Source organism: Myxocyprinus asiaticus, chromosome 20 (assembly GCF_019703515.2).
Source record: "Myxocyprinus asiaticus isolate MX2 ecotype Aquarium Trade chromosome 20, UBuf_Myxa_2, whole genome shotgun sequence".
Taxonomy (NCBI): domain Eukaryota; kingdom Metazoa; phylum Chordata; class Actinopteri; order Cypriniformes; family Catostomidae; genus Myxocyprinus; species Myxocyprinus asiaticus.
Genome location: NC_059363.1, coordinates 14,371,382 through 14,388,513, shown reverse-complemented (window position 1 = coordinate 14,388,513; position 17,132 = coordinate 14,371,382). Strand labels below are relative to the sequence as shown.

Genomic DNA, 17,132 nt, shown 5'->3' with positions numbered 1-17,132 from the left:
AGACAGAAGCCACTCCTCAGTAAAAGGCACATGACAGCCTGCCTGGAGTTTGCCAAAAGGCACCTGAAGGACTCCCAGACCACGAGAAACAAAGATTGAACTCTTTGGCCTGAATTGCAAGTGTCTTGTCTGGAGAAAACCAGGCACCGCTCATCACCTGGCCAATACCATCCCTACAGTGAAGCATGGTGGTGGCAGCATCGTGCTGTGGGGATGTTTTTCAGCGGCAGGAACTGGGAGACAAGTCAGGATCGAGGGAAAGATGAATGCAGCAATGTACAGGGACATCCTTGATGAAAACCTGCTCCGGAATGCTCTGGACCTCAGACTGGGGCAAAGGGTCGTTGTCCTGTTGGAAGATGAACCTAAGCACACAGCCAAGATAACAAAGGAGTGGCTACGGGACAACTCTGTGAATGTCCTTGAGTGGCCCAGCCAGAGCCCAGACTTGAACCCGATTGAACATCTCTGGAGAGATCTGAAAATGGCTGTGCACCGACGCTCCCCATCCAACCTGATGGAGCTTGAGAGGACTTGCAAAGAAGAATGGGAGAAACTGCCCAAAAATAGGTGTGCCAAGCTTGTAGCATCATACTCAAAAAGACTTGAGGCTGCAATTGGTGCCAAAGGCCAAACCAGAGGACATTTCTCCAAAAAGTAAGATCTTTGTCCCCATGTGCACTTGCAAACTGTAGTCTGGCTTTTTTTATGGCGGTTTTGGAGTAGTGGCTGAGCAGCCTTCTTCCTTGCTGAGCAGCCTTTCAGGATATAGATACTTGGACTCATTTTTCTGTGGATATTGGTACTTGTCTACTCCAGCATCTTCACAAGGTCCTTTGCTGTTATTCTGGGATTGATTTGCACTTTTCGCACCAAAATACGTTAATCTCTAAGAGACAGAATGCGTCTCCTTCCTGAACGGTATGATGGCTGCATGGTCCCATGGTGTTTATACTTGCGTACTATTGTTTGTACAGATGAACATGGTACCTTCAGGCATTTGGAAATTGCTCCCAAGGATGAACCAGACTTGTGGGGGTCCACATTTGTTTTTTTCTGAGGTCTTGACTAATTTCTTTTGATTTCCCCATGATGTCAAGCAAAGAGGCACTGAGTTTGAAGGTCAGAAGCTAATTGGCTAATTGCTTAAAGGCTTTACATGTTTTTCTGGAATTTTCCAAACTGCTTAAAGGCACAGGTAACTTAGTGTATGTAAACTTCTGACCTACTGGAATTGTGATATAGTCAATTAAAAGTGAAACAATCTGTCTAAACGATTGTTGGAAAAATTACTCATGTCATGCACAAATTAGATGTCCTAAACGACTTGCCAAAACTATAGTTTGCTAATATTAAATCTGTGGAGTGGTTAAAAAATTAGATTTAATGACTTCAACCTAAGTGTATATAAACTTCTGACTGTTTATGTGGGTGGAATCTGATTTAGAAGTGAATTATATGCATACATATGTATGCTATGCATGTATATTATATCTAGTAGTGTAAGAATAGAAGTTATACTCATTTTAATATATCAATGCACACCTATATAGTCAGTTTTACATAATTAGAAGGCACTTCTGGGCCTGATGCATCACTATTCAATTGAGTAAACTTGAGCAAACTATCATTTTTCACAAGGGAAACTTAATTCTTCTGCACCTAAAGACATGTGAGTAGATCATACAAGCAGTGATCTATGAGTTGCAGTCATTTTGTGGGGTCAAGTTAAATGCTGTTCCAGTTTTACCTGTTTTCAAAGTATAAACCATGGCCTCCACTGTGATGCAGAAACACCCATCACTAGCTTCAGATGTACCCACTGATAGACATGTTACTTCAAGCCAAAGATGGATGCATTGCTCCATCAAGATCTGTTGCACAATCTTCAAATCATATTTTGCAACTTCTATACCGATTAAATAAAAAAGAATCACACTATTTCATGATACAATGTGCAATGATGAGTTACACTGAGTAATATGTGATGACATCTGAGCTGCTGTAAACCAAGACTACCCTGACCTCCCCCCAGCAGGCCTTGTAGTGTTGGGACACCTGCTACTGCTGCTAAGACAGAACAGCAGCATGTTTATACAGTGTGTGAAGGATGTGACATGATTGAACACAAGGCATACCACATCCTGTTGCTGTCTCACTGTATAGTTTGTGACCTTGTGTAATTGCTCTTCACCTCAGGCAACTGCCTAATACATCCCCACATGCAAAATTTAAAGGTGCACTCATTTTTTTTCCTAATTTAAAAAGTTTTACTCCTAAAGAAATACATTTAAATTGTGAAACATACTGTCTGTATAAAATCATGAGCACTCAGAAGAACACTTGGAACCTTATAAAAGCTGTTTAAATCTACACGGAGAGGGTCTCCTAATGGGGGCTGCCATGTTAGAATCGCAAGACCAGATGAATACTACATGCTTAATCTCAGTAACCACCCTGTTATTGGACACTTTCACTCATGGATTCAATTAATCATGGCTGACTGAGTATAGTGAATATCTACAATGGCATCAGTCACTGAAAACTATTGCATTAGAATGATGCTGCATCCACGCCACTAGGTGTCAGTGTAATTATAAAAAAGACAGCGTGCACCTTTAAGGGTATACAGTACATTACATTTTCTCTCAGTAATGGGGTATATTAAATAACATGTCAAATTCATAAATGTTGAATAGGTACAAACATGTTATAAGTTTAACAACAACAAAGAATACAGGCATATCATATGGGACTGTTTAAAACTGATTTTATGAGAAAAGAAGTACATTGACTTATAACAGCACTGGTCTACTCTTACTAGTCCAAACACCAAAGTAGTTTCTTGTCCTTTTTCCGTTTTCAGACTTGTTTCTTCTTTGAACAGATGATAATGTTTAATTAGTAAATAATTCAACAATTTCAGTATATGCAGGAATATATTAAAACAAGAATAACAACATAAATGAAATCCTTTGAAGAGGCAATCAAGTGTGTGTGTGTATATATATATATATATATATAAAACCCTGACTAATAAGACACAGGCATGCTTTGAACAACCTGTCAAAAACAGCTGAGAATACCCAAACCTGCACTCCAAGTAGTACATATATTTAACACTTAACATTCAGAGAGAAAGAGGTATGTATAAAACTCACATTCTAGATAAAGTCAATAACAAACAAGGCAAATACAATCAGTGCTGGCATTTTCCCAGAGCATAAAAACCTAGTCAGAGCTTTACTAGGTTGTGGAGTAGTACAAACGGCTGTGTTTTCAGCACGTTCCGTGCTTACGGAGTGACTCTATGCAATGGAAAGTGGCACCGAGAGCCCAGCTAGTCTCCACATCATTTATTTTTCTTGCAAGCTGAAATGAAATTAGAATGATAGGGCTAAGCAAAATAAAAAAAAATAGACCCCCCCCCACCATTAGATTTTGTTAGTATAGTAGCTAAACCCATCCACCCAATACATGTGTTGCAATCCATGTCCAAAAGTCACCACAAAGTAACTATTTCACAGGTTTATTAAGTCAGGAACCATAAAACGATATCGTAGCTCACCTTCAGATCTTTGTCAAGAGGGAAGCCGAGCTCCTGAAGAAGAACCGAGATGTAGGTCAGATCCAGACACAGGAACGGGTTCTCCTTTATCTCTCCGACTGACATGTTATTGCACACTGCAGGTCACAGAAGAGAATGATACTCTAGAAACACATCTAGAATTTTATTTTATTTTCTGAAATAATGCATGATCAACTTTCACTTTTATTTCAAGGTGAAGTGAGCTTTTAAACACTAGAAATACAGTAAAAATGACACCATGACATTTTATTACTGCCAACAATGGACATTGGGAATTTGATACACAAGAGTCATTGCATACATATTATCACGCAAATACACCATCACGGTAGGGCTGAATGATTAATTGGAATAAAATCAAAATCGCGATATGACATTTATCAAACCGCAAAGGTTGCAATTTAATTGAATATATAGTCTGCATGCGCTGTTCTCTGCACCGTATTTACACATACTCCAAGCACGTGCCTACAAACAGAAACGTTTTCCTTCAGTGTTCTGCGAAGATAAAAGCTTTTGCCAAAACAAAGGCTTAAAGGGATAGTTCACTCAATAATGAAAATTCTCTCATCATTTCTCACACTCATGCCATCCCAGATGTTTATGACTATCTTTCTTCTGCAGAACACAAACAAATATTTTTAGAAGAATATCTCAGCTCTGTTGGTTCATTCAATGCACGTGAATGGTGACCAGAACTCAGTAAGCCAAAAAGGACATAAAGGCACGATAAAGGTAATCCATATGATTCCAGTGGTTAAATCCATGTCTGCAGAAGCAATATGATAGGTGTGGTTGAGAAACAGATCAATATTTAAGTCCTTTTTTACTATAAGTCTTCACCTTTGATCAGCCCCAACAAGTATGTGGCTGAATGTGAAAATGAAAGTCACTTCCACACCAGAATGTGGAAGTGAAAGTGTAGATTTACAGTATAAAAAGGACTGGTTCTCATCCACACCTATAATACTGTTTCTGAAGACATGTATTTAACAACTGGAGTCTTATGGATTACTTTTATGCTGCTTTTAGGTCCTTTTTATACCTTCAAAGTTCTGGTCACCTTCAATTGCATTGTATGGACCTACAGAGCTGAAATACTCTTCTAAAAATCTTAATTTTTGTTCAGCAGAAGAAAGAAAGTCATACACATCTGGAATGCCATGAGGGTGAGTAAATGACAAGAGAATTTTCCTTTTTGGGTGAACTATCCCTTTAAGGAATTAACTGGACCACACAGCTATGCCGCATGCAGGTTAAGAAAATATTACATAAATATACTGTTTTCAATAATATGGTGCTGTTTTACAATAATAATTAGGTCATTTTTATTTATTTAGTCTGTTTCTTTTTAAGAGGACTCAAGTGTGAACACCCTTTATTGAACAGTATAGCTTGTTTGCCCATGACTTAATTTTGGTCTAAAGGAAATATATTTTTATTTTTATTTTTTTTATGTTAATCATATCGCAGTTCAAATCGCAATCAAAATATTTTTGAAAATAATCGCAATTCTATTTTTTATTTTTTTTTGCAAATTGTTCAGCCCTACATAAATGTGGCTTACAATAACAGACTCACCTGTTTTAGCACCTTCAATGTAATCACTTAATCTGACTGACCCCCCTGTGCTTTCATCTAAGTGTATATGTGAGAAAGAGAAAGCGTTGAAAGAGAACAGTTCGTTTGATAACTTCATTACTTTTTACATTATTAAAAGGACAAAAATTGCATTCAAGCATATGACAGCAATCAGACCAAAACTCATACCAATGAGGCCCAGATCCACAGCCCTGTCATAGTAATAGGAGAACACATAGAAGTCAATGTCTTTCACATCCTCTGCTTTTCTCACCCGTTTGTAAATCATCTTTTCCACTTTTCTCAAGCATGACTCATAGATGGGCTCTCCTGGAAAAGGACACACAAGTAGTTAAATATAACACAAACAGGTTCACTGTTCATATAACAGAGCTGTGAATTAAGCAACTGAATGGAATAAACATTGTTTTCAAACAGCCTTCCGAATACACGGGTCTTCTGTTGATCGAACAAACAGATAGTCCCTCCCCAAACTCACACCATTGGTTGAGTCAATGTTGCTGTGTCGGGCTAGATGGGTCGCTCAAAACAAACAGTTTTTATGGCACCACAGAGACAGTGTTTACAGTGTTTGAGAAGTAGTTTGTCTCTACAGATTAAGCTGGGATAAGAGAAAGTAGTTTAACACAGGAAAAGTTACACACTTCAGCTTTAAGGCAAACATCACTATTACTGATGCATTTACTTTGGTTAAGAAAGTAGAAACACAAACCTCCAAGTATTGAACTTATCCTTACCTGTCATAATCTATCCTCAAATCTTATGTAATGTCAACTAAATTTGGGGTGTGAAAAAAAACGTTTAAGGGATAATTCACCCAAAAATGAAAATTGTCATCATTTACTCACCCTTATGTTGTTCTAAACCCATTTGACTGTTTTTGGTATACGGGAACACACAATTACAGTCACCATTCACTTTCATTGCATCTTTTTTTCCATCAAATTAAAGTGAATGGTGACTGAGGCTAACACTTTCTTCCTAACATTTCCTTTTGTGTTCCTATTGGGGGGGAAAAAATCAAATAAAAAAAAAAATAAAAAAAAAGTACAACAGGTTTGGAAAAAGTGATAGCATCATTTCCATCTTTGGGAGAACTATTCCTTTAAATGAAAGTACAAATATCAAATAAAATATAAAGAGATACAATGTATTGTGTACCTGCTTTCTGCCCCTTAATAGTGTAGAGTACCTCGGCATGCACCCACTGTCCAGAATAGTCTGGAGCTAAACATGGACTAACCAGCTCTTGGTTTCCCCCTACTGAAAAAACAACATAACAGCAACCACAAGGTTTTTTTTTTTTTTTACATGCATACCACTTCATCTCACTGACACTATGTGGAGTAACTGTAACATAACTGAAGTGGACCAAACATGATCTCTGCAGTGCCACCTGGTGGCCAAACATAAAAGCACGTTTCCACACAAACACACAAGTGCTTATCCATGCTCATAATAACTTTAAAACACACTCAGAGAGAAGCGGGATACTCTTATACAACCGTCGGACTATAAACAAAAGAAATCTGATTACATTTCTAGTGTACTAAATGTAAATCTCAGCAGTCAACTGCATGCGGAGGCTATTCCACCGATGGCAGTATCTCTCTCCGGACTCAGGCCTTAGCTAAATCAGTGCAACAGCTGGCCACCAAGGAATTAATCTTCAGTGCGTTATTAAGAGATTAGATAATGGCTTATTTATAGAGCGAATGAGGTCTTTAAAAGCCAAAGATGAAGAGAGATTGTAGACCACATACAAGGCTGTCCTTCAATCCCTCCCAACACTGCAAGTCTGGCTGACATCAAGCCCAGGCCAAGGTAACTAAAGAGAGAAAGAGAAAGGAAGAGTAATTTTAAAGGATGAACAAAGATAAAGATTTTTATAAATGCATTTAACAGAAATTATATGAAAGAATATAGACATGGAGCATTCCAGAAGAAAGGGAATACAGTTGTTACTACAATACAATCCAATAATTGTTGCTAAAATGGTGGTAAGTAACTTATTATACAACAGACAGTTGCAACTCAGAATTTTAATTTGGATAAGCCACAATCAAAGCTGTTCAAATTCTATATTCTACTGTAAGCAATAAGCCACTTGAGTCTGTGTGCTACAGTGATTTTACCATGGGTGAGTGTAAAAACGCCCCTTACATGTAATTAATAATTAATTAATAATAATAATTATAATAATCATTTTATTTATTTATCACACATTATACATTTTGCACATATACAGTGAAATTCTTTTTTTTCACATATCCCAGCTAAAGGGTCAGCCATGATACGGCACCCCTGGAGCAGATAGGGTCAAGGGCCTTGCTCAAAGGCCCAACAGTGGCATCTTGGCGGTGCTGGGGCTTGAACCCCTGACCTTCTGATCAGTAATCCAGAGCCTTAACAGCTGAGCCACCACTGCCCCTATTTTTACATGTGGCAAAATCACTGTAATCTCGACCTCCCCTTTTTCCTCTTCCATACACAATAAATGACTTCTAATGCAGAATTCCAACACTAACTTGCCTTTTAAATGTCAATCAGTGGACTTTGCTTGGATGGTCCATGCGAGAGCGTTTGTTGTGTCAAATCTCCTGCCATGAATAACTAGTAATTCTAGTAATCTGGAGATGAGTCCCATGACGGGACTCTAATTGGAGGCCTGCGTGATTACACTCTAATCAGGAGAATGCAGCGAGGCTATTACACACTACCACATAAACATTTGTGCGTATTTGAGGACTAAAGCAGTCTGCATTAATCACTGAACTCATAGCCCCATATCCTAGAAAGTCCTGAACACCACTGACCTTTTCCAGGTCTAAAAATCCCCATTTTAAAATGTCATGATATTTCCTGTTTTTATAGGACCATGGAAACTCTGTTCATATGCATTAAAAACATCCATAACTGTATTAATAGTATAGGGTTCACTCCCTTTTCGATTAATTCATTTCCATAGCTTTTACAGTCATCTGTGTTTAATGAATAAGGATTTCTTTTTTTGAATAATTCAAATTCAGACAGATTTGCTAATGGATCATTCAGACAACTTTGTGAATCAGTTCGAGCAATTTGTTTTTGACAAGAACTGACTAACAATAATGATTCGCTAAAAAATAGTGATGGGTCGTTCACGAACGAGTCGGCTCTAAGAGCCAGCTCTTGTAGGTGAACGTCGGGAGCCGGCTCGCATATCAGAAGAGCCTAATCTATTTATAAAAATATAAAAAAATTAAGATACGAATAATCAAAAGATTTAAATGAATAGAATTAATGAATTCAAAGAACGAAAAAAGAAATAAAATAATATAGGCCTAAATGCTCAAGCACACACATTCATTCTGACGATCTGCTCAGACTAACAGCCTCACCTGTTGTTCCTGTCAATCAGACATGCAGTGTCAACCAATGAACCAAAGATGCTTGAGGGAGGGCGGAGCCAACTTATTATGTTGTTCAGATTGTATTCGTTTTGAATTGTTACATTTATATGCACTTTGTTTATATACATTAAAAGTTATACTTTAAATGCAAATGCAAACCGATGTTTGAATTTGAATTAGAATTTAATTAGAATTGTTTTAACACCAATCATAGTCAAACTATCGCAAACTGTTTGACTTGAAGAAATACAAAACTTTTTTTTTTTTTTAAAGAGCCGTTTGGGAGCCAAAAGAGCCGGCTCTTTTTGGTGAGCTGAGCCGAACAAGCCGGCTCACTGAAAAGAGCCGGAATGCCCATCACTACTAAAAAACCAGGCTTCAGTGCGAGCAAGTTTTTCTCTACACACAAAAAAAAAAAAAGTTTAACCGATAAAATACTTAACTAGAAAAGAGCGTAACTAGAAAAAAAACAAATGCACTTCAGATGTGTTTTTTTTTTTTGTTTGTTTGTTTTTTTTTGTTTTTTTTTTACATTTCCTGGCCTGGAACACATAATTTTAAAATTCAATGCATATTTTCAGGTTTTTCATGACCACAGCAACCCTGATTGGTTTATCTCTTCTAGACAGCAAAAAAAAAAAAAAATAATATTGTAATCTCTACATTATTTTTTGCACACCCTAACACTAACCCATGCCCTGCCCACTTTACCTGTGTGAGTAGAGGGCGTGGCTGATGTTGAACATCTGAAACGATGTCACATAATCAATAGGTGAGGTCTGAATGGTTTTCTGTGCAAAAACAATACACAAATAAACAACCAAATATTAATGCGTTAAGGTGTTTGTTCTTTTGTAACTAATACAATTTGATTGCAATTATAAACTAGTTTGTCACTGCCTACTTTAGCAGTTTTTGTTTAGATAATTTAATATAATATTTATCAGTAACTAAAAGTGAACTGCAGTCAGCACACCAGCTCTTCTCTGAGCTTGTGTTAGGACCTAAAGCTGTCTGAGGAACTATGTAATGACATGATAAATTGGTCTTCAATCCCATCTGTGCAGGCCTGACCTAGATCAAGAGCAAGAATCTCTCTAACTCTCTCAGCCCAATGTACATCAACCTTTATTTACCAGGCCTATCGGATTAGCAGGACATTTGCGGATTAATGCATAAGATGAGAGGTCATCATGGTAGTTTGTTAAGAGAGATATGGCTTCATTAAGAGGGGGTTAGAGCTATAAATGTGTGCATCTGTGTGAATGTCTCACTTCATCCCGTAGAGCAAAGGTGATCTGAGTTGAGCCTCCTCCTAAGTCCAACATGCCCACTGTAGGAGTCTCAGAACCATGAAGACCACCTGCAAGAAAGAAAGAAAGAAAGAAAAAGAACAAAGGAAAAAAACAAAAACAAATAATGAACAAACAAATGAAAGACAGAAAAATATCATTAATAAACAAAAAGCCGAACCAACAAACGACAGAAAAAAACAAGGACAAATAGAACAAAAGAAAGGAAAAAATAAATAAAAAAGGAAAATCGAAAGAAACCAACAAATGAACCAACAAACAATGAAAGGAAGGAACAAATGAATGAAAAAGAGTGAGCAAACAAAAAAATAAACAAAATGAAAAACAAGGAAAAACGAAACAAAGAAAAAAGGAAGGAACGAACAAATGAACAAATGGATGAAAGAAACAAACAAACAAAAGAACAAGAACGATTGAATGAACAAAAACAAAAAAAATGAACAAATGAAAAAGAAAAAACAAAGAAAGAAAGAAAGTTGTATGTTCAGTAGTTGTATGTTTAGCATGGGCAAGCAAAACAGTGTTTGGGTAACTGCTGGATGTTCAAATCCAATAACAGATAATCATATAATCATAAAATTTATGTCCAGATTAATCTCTTTTTCGGATGTTCTGTTGATGTTCCTCAGTTAAGCTTGGTCGTCATGGGGACAGAAGCTACAGCCCTAAGGAGGTCATGAGGTCAGTGTTGGATGACCTATCTTTCACCTACCCCGACATATGACACCACATTAAAATCTGATCATTTTAAAAACTCAACTTCTATCAGGGTTTCAAAGAGCTTTATTAGGGTACATCTTTGAAATCCCAAATGTACAGTCCGTTTACTCATTTAACCATTATATTGGCCAATGTTTTTCTTTAGTGTTTGTCCACACAATTGTCATTTTAAGACAACAGAAAGTGATCTGTGCAGTGGGCGTAATAATTCATTAAAACGTCAGGCGTGTAATAAAAAGGACTATTAGCAAAATTTGCTCACCTATTAAAAAGTTTATGGTAATCCAAGCTGAAATCCCTGTGTGAATAAAAAAAAGTGCATTAATTGTCACAGTCTTTAATCAAAGTAATTCTGCATACTACCAAAGCGTACTAGCGTATGATGGTTGGTTGCATGCATTTAGAGAGTTTAGCATTAACATACATTCTGCCACTCTAAAGGGCATGCCCTGGCCTGTTCATAAAGACGAGTGGTGCGTCATTGGATCTTTACGTTACAACTCTTATAAATTGTTTGTTTTGGATTTAAGTTGCTTCTTAACAAAGTAAAGGGCTTTAGATCTCAGAAATAACCAAACTCACTTAGTCTCTCCCTGTCCCTCACATATAGCTACCACTTAGGCACAGCATTAACAATAAGTCTGGATGATTTGCTGTGATGGTCTAATCTGGTTGGGTAAGCCTGTGTGTCCAGGAGAGTTTATAGACTCTCGCTGATAATGAGACTGAGATGATGCGGTTACGGGACCATGCAGAGTTTAACCATTTATTTTACAACAAAGTCTCACAAACTTACATACATTAAAAGAAAACAATCTGTGTATCAACAAAACAGCAGTATTAACCTATAATATGACATTTTACAATGGGCTATTACTAAACGCAGTTACCCATGTTAGTTTTTGCATCTTAAAAAGGAATTTGCTGCCTGGCAAATTAATGGCCGGTAATCTGTTTGCTGAGATTACAGTGTGCACTGGATATTATCCCCTGGGCTCATTATTACTTGTGTGAACTATTTTAAAGGATTGGATTTAAGTCCCATATACGCATTATGTACAGTTAATATACTGTATATACACAGCTCAAGCTATTACACAAGAAATTTGCAATTTACAATTTATTTCTTTCTGTGTGAGGCTCAAACGTTTGACCGCAGTGACCAGACGCTTTTGAAGAGCTGAAGATCCATTTTAGAGATCTAAGGGTCTAACATCTGCTGGTTTCACATTTCTGAGGGACAGAGACTTCTGCATGGATTGTTCGGCGATTTGTTCACGCACAGCAAAATCCATAATTTCCATTTCCAGTTGTTTCCTCCACAGGGTATAAAACACCTCTGTGTTATTCAGTATAACTCAGAGACTCCATTACTGGTATCTAGAAGAAGAACAGTGGTAGATCATGCGATCTTAGCTACTATGGACATAATACAGCAACTGGTCCCGGTAGACTGTGCCATACTATGTGTGTCAGCTGAAGTGCTTTTTTTAACGAGGTCTCTGGAAATGGATCTATAGCCTTACCATAATACTGGTCATGTTCTACTACAATCCAGTGTTTGGCCATTCAGATCTATTGCGTCTTATGATAAAAAATCTAGACGCAGCGTAACGCATAGAACATGTGTCTCAAGATGCAATTCTTTTTTTTTTAAATTGACATTCTTTTTAACTTGACACTGCATCTAAAAACGTGATGCTCCTGCACGAGATGCTGAACGATGCAGTGAAGTGGTCAAAGAAAAACTGAAAAACATAGCAGATGGATGCAAAATTGTGTTAGGTGTGAAACAAGTTTATTGCATCAAAATAGTCCTTTACTTTTTGAAACTTCTGAAATACGTTTTTATATTTCAGACACCTGTACTTCATTGCTACTTAATTTAATTCCAAAGTATACAGATTTAATTGCTTGAAGCTATGAAATCTAAAATTTTAAATGTATTACATATGGAAAAATTCTATTGCAACAGATTATTCCTTGCAAAATGACACTTTAGACTTCTGCATGCAGAGAAATTACATGATGCTTAAAAGCAGAACCAAATGAACCCTCTCGATTATAAAAAGCTTTAACAAGTTTTCTGAGAATATCTATATTTAGTAAGGCAAAGTACTAACTGACAATACCTTCATCTGTGCCATCCATGATTGACACGCTGTCTGGCCTATAGAGAAACAGAGATTCGCTAAAAACCTCCCTAACCTGGGGAAGACATAAAGAGATGATCAGCTCACTATTAAAGCAAAGAGATCATAACCATTTAGCAGACACTTTTATCTAAAGTGATTTAAAGTACACTTATTACAAAGGCAGTCCCCCTTGGAAAACCTGTGGTTAGGTGCCTTGCTCATGAGCATAATGATGACAGCTAAGAACTAATGCCTTGTAGTGATCAAGTTTAAGCTACTACGCCACACCATCCACACAAAGAATGGTCTGGGTGTGTGTTTACATATTAAGTTTGCTTAACTTAGCAAACACACAAGTCTCACATTTCTAATATTTGTTTGGTTGGCACATATGCATGCATTCTTCAAAGAGAACAATTCCTAAGAGCTTTACATTCATAGAGATCCTGAAAACTAGAGCATGACCCGTAAATACTGGTAGTGGTAAGGCATGGTGAACTTGGAAACTATGGTTAAAATATGACTTCAATACACAAGAAAAATCTGACGACAAAGCTTTTTTGCAAACACTTGATCACAATTGAATGCTTGCTGGAAAAGGGCATATAGTGACATTTTTGCTAGGGACTGATGGTTCTCTGACCTTGTCCAGCAGGACGGTGGCCTTCTCACCAGGCAGCAGTCTGAGCCCTGCTGTGGCTTTAAGCACCACAGGGGTTGAACTCCACAGCGCATCAGGGATGGTGCCTTTAGCAACCTTTAACAGTTCCAATAGCCCTTCTTTACTCTGAAAAACAACACCATCAGCTGCATCAATATAACCATTAGACAGAAAAGACACTAGCATAAAACTTAAATTGTGACATCAGATGTACTTAAGAAGATGAAAAAACATTTTAAGAGGTTACCTTTTCTGGGTCGTCAGCATATGCAGATAGTCCAGGTTTAATTGCTCTAAATGTCTCATGTGCTAATTTGGGAGCTTCTGTTCAAATGCAGACACATGCCACCATTAACCGTTATGTTTCATAAAAAAGTGAACAAAAATGAATTTGATTATTGTAATTTAATTATTAAAATTACTGTTTTATATATATATGCATGTATGTATGTATGTATGTATGCATGAATATATTTTTATTTTACTTTATAAGGACATGTTTAAGACATTGAATACAAGAGATCTCGATTAACTGCAGTAATACAGAAGTAACATTGATAGTGTCACGTGGCTTACATCAAAGTTTGCATAATAAAGAATTTAAACAAGTGCTTTAGATCCTAATAAAAATCTTACCATACTTCAGTGACCTCCACCTCATCAGGCTAAGCTGGAATGTGTATTTGCATGTGTGTGAAAGAGAGTGCCTAATAGCATAGACTTAGGCATAAATGGCAGGTGCTTGCTGTTCATTATAATATGACAATCATAGGTTTAACAATAAAGGCTAAAGCAGCACTTAACTGATTTAGCTCAGAACTGTGATGCGATAAGTAAGCCATTGGCTGGTCTGTGCTGAACTAAGCAGTTAACCTAATATCTGTGGATACCGCCCACACGGTCTTCATACCCTTATGAACATTTACCATGGTTTTACTAAAGTAACATTAACTGTACTATGGTATTTTATGTGAGTGAGGGAGTCTACTTCATTTTTATTTCAACTAACAGTTCTAGTTAATGTGTTTAGGCTACTTTTTTATAACATGCTGTATGTTATATTAAACATCATCTATCTTTTATATTATAATCTAATTCATTTTACCATCCCTTACCAAAAATTACCAGGGTAACCAAAACTTTCACATTTTTCACAGTTTTCATTGTTACTACTGAAAAATACTATTAAAGTAATATGGGATCTCCATAAAAATGTAAATAGAAGCTTTCACAATCTTTCTGTCATTTTGTTTCATAAAAAAAAAAACAAAAAAAAACAAAAAACAATTCTGATGACAGTGGCGGCTAATATCAAGTTACAACAGTTTTCGCAGTAACAGCAATTGTAGTAACTGTAGTATTTCGGTGGAAACAATGAATACCATGGAAAATTTGTAAGGGATGATAATGAGGAGCCATGCATGCTTTAACCTGTGGTTACTAGGATCTTATGCAAACACAACAGTTAAACTATGGTTACTATATATGCAAATATTATGGTACATTTTCATAATTGTAGCTCTGACCGCAGGCCTACATTGACTCCATGCACACCTTGCAAGTCTTGTGTCTTGCTACAGTACATACCTATCTTAAGTTACCAGAAATAGTTGTTATGAGAAAACATCATTTTGAATAACCTGGGAATGTGGTTAAAGTATGTTGTTTTGACCCTTGGAGAAAGTGAAAGTGAAAGTTCAACCAAAATGAAAATTCTCTCATCATTCATTTACCCTCATGCCATTGCAGATGTGTATGACTTTCTTTCTTCTGCAGAACACAAGCAAAGATTTTTAGAAGAATATTTCAGCTCTGTATGTCCTCACAATGCAAGTGAATGGTGGCCAGAACTTTGGCAAACTTTTACATATCGCCACCTATTGGGCAGGGAGGAGAATTTATAGTAAAAAAAGAAAAAAAGGACTTAAATATTGATCTGTTTCCCACTCGCACCTGTCATATACCTTCTGAAGACACAGATTAAACCACTGGAGTCATATGGATTCCTTTTATGCTGCCTTTATGTGCATTTTGGAATGTCAAAATTTTGGTACCCATTCACTCGAATTGTATGGACCTACAGAGATGAAATATTCTTCTTAAAATAATCATTTGTGTACAGCAGAAGAAAGAAAAGTCATACACATCTGGGATGGCATGAAGATGAGTAAATGATGAGAGAATTTTCATTTTTGGGTGAACTGTCCCTTTAACACCCCTAATTCTCAGGCTTTAGTTTTTGAGTGGACTGATACTGTATCTCTCAATGGTTAACATACCATTTGGCTCCATCTGAAATTTGAAGATGTGAATCCTGGTTCCAGTGCTTCCGGCATCAAACATAATTCCATGCTGAAAATTTTCACTGGCCACCTGAGCTGAGGTCGGATGTTTACGGTGATCCATCCTGTACTTGGGCAACTGGTTGGATACTGGTGGCTTTGAGTCATCATAATGGTGTTTGACGTAAGTGAGGTAGACCACCAGACAGACCACAAATATAAAGACGAAAGCTAACTTTGGGATCCTCATCATGGCAGTCAGAGGTACATTCTGTGGAGTGTAAAACCCAATGCAACAGACTCCTCGGCTTTTTCCACTACCTCCAGAACAAGAAAAACAACATAAAAAAAATTATTCAATTCCTATAATGTATTTGAAAAGGCTTTGAGGACTAGTATATTAAACTTTGTGTTCAATCTAGACAGACTACAGCAAATATACAATTTTCCTCCCTGTTCTAAAGTAGCATTGCTTTTAATTCAGATACACCCTCCAAATTTGACTCAAAATATTTTCGCTGAGAATGAGTCATCCAGAAACCAATAAAACTATAAATATATCTAACATGTTTTACTTGATTTACAATAACAGGTTTCAAACAGCTGGTACAGCATGTCTTACCATTTACCAGTTCTTCTAAGGTGTTTTATTACAAAGTAATCATATATTCAAGTATAAGGACTTGCTTACGTAAGTGTTGAGGGACTATAATTATGTAAAGTAGATATACATATTTATAAGAGATTAGATACTGTAAATCAATAATACTGTAACTCAGTCTCATGAATCTACAGACTGGCAATGTTTTCATTTCTTTGTTTACATGATTAAGATCGTTATACCTAGCTGTTTGTTGCAAGATCATAGTCTTCCTTCGGATGACAGTCGAGTTCTCTGAATCGATGAACATCCATGATCAGAGATTGACACGACAGCTCTTTCGAAAGGCTGTTAAAACTCTTCTTGTCTCGTTTTGATGACGTCATTAAAGTCCGGTTTGAAGATGACGTGAAGCGAAGAAGTGCGTCACACATTCCAAGCACAACAAACACTGGCGCACATTCAGTCGGTTGTACGTGTGGCGTGATGTAAATACAGCTATTAATGAAAATATTCCGTGATCAAGACATTTTTCACTGTTGTGGGGAAATGTAGCCGCTGCACGTTTTGGCTGCAACTATTATCTAAACAAAGATAAAATATGTTTTTATACAATTAAGCTAAACTTATTCTGGCGTAAAACCTGTGCCAAGTCAAATATGCGGACCACGGATGGTCCGCTGTGGCGACCCCTAACGGGAGCAGCCGAAAGAAGAAGAAGAAGAAGAATCTAATCATATTTTTGGCTTTATTTCACGTTAATAAATGCAAATTCACTAATAAAAAAACCCAACTTTAATAATTTTATAGAGTGAAGTAAGGCTGTACACTGGCGAT

General features: G+C 36.9%; 1 protein-coding gene across 2 annotated transcripts; it reads right to left on the bottom strand.

The window, feature by feature from the left end:
- Positions 1–2,748: 2,748 nt before the first annotated feature.
- Positions 2,749–16,674, bottom strand: entpd6 (ectonucleoside triphosphate diphosphohydrolase 6). Of its 2 annotated transcripts, none has more exons than XM_051646920.1 (14): positions 16,538–16,674; positions 15,692–16,015; positions 13,660–13,736; positions 13,395–13,538; positions 12,749–12,824; positions 10,879–10,914; positions 9,858–9,946; positions 9,295–9,374; positions 6,955–7,019; positions 6,353–6,454; positions 5,360–5,500; positions 5,171–5,227; positions 3,569–3,684; positions 2,749–3,372 (listed from the first exon to the last, which is right to left on the bottom strand). In XM_051646920.1, exons 2-14 carry the CDS (start codon positions 15,945–15,947, stop codon positions 3,280–3,282), a joined length of 1,332 nt encoding a protein of 443 aa, XP_051502880.1. In that variant the 5' UTR covers positions 15,948–16,015; positions 16,538–16,674; the 3' UTR covers positions 2,749–3,279. The 2 variants fall into 2 exon arrangements, with proteins under 2 accessions (XP_051502880.1, XP_051502879.1); XM_051646919.1 differs by having other exon boundaries at positions 15,692–16,011; positions 16,538–16,668.
- Between the last annotated feature and the right edge of the window lie 458 nt (positions 16,675–17,132).

Excerpts from the sequence above, each read along its gene's own strand:
- entpd6 (XM_051646919.1), bottom strand. The coding sequence starts at position 16,605 with ATGTTCATCGATTCAGAGAACTCGACTGTCATCCGAAGGAAGACTATG. Across the intron at positions 13,539-13,659 it reads ATGCTGACGACCCAGAAAAG|AGTAAAGAAGGGCTATTGGA; the intron begins GTAACCTCTTAA and ends GTTGTTTTTCAG. Across the intron at positions 5,228-5,359 it reads TGTGGATCTGGGCCTCATTG|ATGAAAGCACAGGGGGGTCA; the intron begins GTATGAGTTTTG and ends ATATACACTTAG.